The sequence below is a fragment of the Parus major genome, chromosome 25LG2 (genome assembly GCF_001522545.3).
Source record: "Parus major isolate Abel chromosome 25LG2, Parus_major1.1, whole genome shotgun sequence".
In the NCBI taxonomy this organism is placed as follows: domain Eukaryota; kingdom Metazoa; phylum Chordata; class Aves; order Passeriformes; family Paridae; genus Parus; species Parus major.
Genome location: NC_031794.1, coordinates 55,375 through 58,653, shown reverse-complemented (window position 1 = coordinate 58,653; position 3,279 = coordinate 55,375). Strand labels below are relative to the sequence as shown.

The following is a 3,279-nucleotide window of genomic DNA, read 5'->3' as shown; positions in this document are numbered from 1 at the left end:
TCGGGACAGGAGGGCAGAAGAGCCCAGCAGGGAGCGGAGAGAGGCTGGCCAGGAGATCCGGCTGGAGGTCCTGGAGGAAGAGGAGGAGGAGGAGGAGCAGCTGGAGCGGGGATCGTGCCGGTACCAGACCCTGGATGTGGACACCGGCAATCTCTGCCCCCCGGGACAGGAGGCGGCCGTCAGTGACCTCAGGGTCCGGTACCGCCCCGCTGACCCCGAGGTCCGGCCCGAGGTCCGGCTGCTCCCCGAGGCCACGGAGCCTTCCACCATCGCCTACCTGGTGCACGTAATCCAGAACCGGGGTGAGCCCAAAGCCGCCACCTACGAGATCGTGTGCCACCAGCCCGGCCAGCCCTGCTCCGTGTCCCCGAGCCCCCGCCCCGAGCCGCAGCCCAGGGCCACCAAATCCCAGGAAAAGCCCGAGGATGTGGATGAGCCCCGGGAAAGATCCGGGAGGGAGGTGAAGGATGGAGCCCGGGCCGAGGCGGTGAAGTCGCAGGAGATCCGGAGGCGCCCCGAGGTCGCCGAGGTGCAGCAGGAGCAGCCCCGGGGTGAGGGGTCCCAGAAGGTCCCGAGGGAGCCCCGGAGAGAGCGAGAGGACAGCGAGGCCAGGAGCGGTGCCCCGGCTCCCGAGGCTCGGGAATGTCGGGATCCGGAGCGCAGAGATCCCGGGGAGAGCCGCGGAGAGGGAATCCAGGAGGATGAGGAGGCTCCCGAGGAGGAATCCAGCAAGAGGAGCGGCCGGGAATCCGGCAATTCCCAGGTTTCTCGGGAAGGCGGCACCAAGCAGGGCCAGGAGCCCTCGCAGGAGGCCCCGAGCCGCCCCAGGGATGAATCCAAGACATCCTGAGGGGAATCTGCCTCTCCCTGGAGCCTCTCCAGGTCCTTCTGAGCGTCACCTCTGCCGCCCGCTCCCAGCTCGGGATGCGGTGGCCCGGCAGGGATGGACTCAGAAGATCCCGGGGTGTCCAGCGGGGTTTGGGGGCTTTTCCCTGGGATAAATCCTCAGCGGAAAGCGAGATCCCTCCGGATCCGGAGTTTCCGCCTCCCTGCCGGGTGTGTCCCTCGATATTTAATCACTTTTTCTGCTCTAATTGGAGTCCTTTGTCCCTTTTGTGCACCCTGGGGTGTCGCTCCAGGTCCTCCCAGCCCCGGGGCTGGGGCTCCTCCCGGCTTCTGCCGCAGAACTCCAAAGAATTCCTGATTTGGGGGCCTGGAAATCCTGGAGGCTGGGAAAAACCTTTCCAGCCTCGATCCCAGCGGAATTCCAGCGGAATTCCAGCGGAATTCCAGCTCCAGGCTCGGGGGCTTGGAGCGGCCGCAGGGTGCTGGTGGTGGGTGGGGGATTCTCCTTCTCCTCTTTTTCCTTTTCCTTCCTTTTTGTCGCATGGAAAATGGGAATAAACGGCTGATTCCTGCACCAGCTCCGAGCGTCACGTTCTGGGGGGCTGGGAGGGGAGCTGGGATCCGACATTCCCAGTCAGGGTCCGGCATTCCCAGTCGGGATCAGGTATTCCCAGTCGGGATCCGACATTCCCAGTCGGGATCAGGTATTCCCAGTCGGGATAAGACATTCCCAGTTCAGGTCACACATTCCAAGTTCAGCCCGGGGTTCTTCCCCACCTTTTTCCTGCTCCGAGTCCCGCTGGGAATTCCCGGGATCCCAAAACTCATCCCCATCCCTGATTTTCCCTCCTCTCTCCTCCAGGGATCCCCTCCAGAGATTTTGGGGATTTCCCCCTTTTTCCTTCTCGTCTCCCCCTGAAAATTTTGGGGATTTTTCCCCAGTCCCCCCTGAAAATTTTGGGATTTTTCCCCTTTTTTCCCCAGCTTTCCCCTGCAGATTTTTGGGATTTCCCCCCTTTTTTCCCCAGCTTTCCCCTGTAGATTTTTGGGATTTTTCCCCTTTTTCCCCACCCTTCCCCTGCAGATTTTTGGGGAAAAAAATCCCCCTTTTTCCCCAGCGTACCCCTGAACATTTTGGGATTTTTCCCCCTTTTTTCCCCAGTCTCCCCCTGATTTTTTGGGGGATTTCGCGCCCACCCCAGGGCCCGGGAGGTTTTTTGGGAAGGGCGAGGCGCATTCCAAAGGCTCGGGAGGAGCCGCGGTTGCCGCTGGAAACGGGAATTGCCCAATTCTGACTCAGCCCGGGCGGGGCTCCCCAAGTTCCTTTTTTTTTCCCCGAGTTCTTTTCCTGATCCAACAATTCCAGCCCCGAACGGGTCCCAGCCATGGTGAGGGAGCCGCGAGTCCCGGGAATGCGGGGAGGGTGGGAAAAGAGATTTTTTATCCCGCAAAAGTTGTGGGAATTGGAGTGGGGAGGGGGCAGGGAATGGTCCCGGGGGAAGGAAAAAAGGGGGAGGGAAATGGGGGAAAACGGGGGAAAAAAAACAGGGAAAAACGGGGGAAAAAAAACAGGGAAAAACGGGGGAAAATAGGGAAAAACGGGGTGGGAAAAGAGGGGAAAAGAACGGGGGGAAAACCAGGAAAAACTGGGAAAAATGGGGGAGGAAACTGGGAAAAACGGGGGGGGTGGAACAGGGAAGAAAAGGGGGGAGAATGGGAAAAATCTGGGAAAAAAGGAGAAAAACTGGGAAAATGGGTGAGAAACCGAGAGGGGCGGGGGGGGGAGAAATGGGGAAAATCGGGATTTTCTCCCAAAAATCGGCCTCGTCCAGAGGGCGGATCCAGCCCGGGCCCTTCCCAGTTCCGCGTTGGATCCGAAACCTCCCCAGGGAATTTCCAGGCTGGGCCAAGGAGCGAAATCCCGGGAAAAATGCGGCGGGACGGGTCCGGCTGAGCCCTTCCCTCATCCCGAAAAAACCCGGGATTGCTCCTGGCACACTTGGAATGGGCACAGGAGGCCTCTCCCTGTTCCCAAAAAACCTGGAATGGGCACAGGAGGCTCCTTCTGCCTTTCCCTGCTCCCAAAATTCTGGAATTCCACCTGGAATGGGCACAAGGGGCTCTTCCCTGCTCCCAAAAAACCTGGAATGGGCACAGGGGGCCTTTCCCTGCTCCCAAAAAACCTGGAATTCCTCCTGGAATCGCCCTAGGAGGTTCCTTCTGCCTTTCCCTGCTCCCAAAATCCTGGAATTCCTCCTGGAATGAGTTCAAGGGGCCCTTCCATGCTCCCAAAAATCCTGGAATGGGCACAAGGGGCTTTTCCCTGCTCCCAAAATCTTGGAATGGGCACAGGGGGCCTTTCCCTGCCCCCCAAAATCCTGGAATGAGTTCAAGGGGCCTTTCCCTGCTCCCAAAATCCTGGAATTGCTCCTG

At 59.8% G+C, this 3,279-nt stretch overlaps 1 protein-coding gene across 1 annotated transcript in view; it reads left to right on the top strand.

Annotated features, from left to right (window-relative positions):
* Positions 1-3,279, top strand: part of LOC109022968 (trichohyalin-like) — a 9,927-nt gene that overhangs the window by 5,177 nt on the left and 1,471 nt on the right. Inside the window, exon 3 of the mRNA XM_033519773.1 lies at positions 10-811. Coding sequence (XP_033375664.1) covers positions 10-811 — 802 coding nt within the window. The remainder of the gene's footprint in view (positions 1-9; positions 812-3,279) is intronic.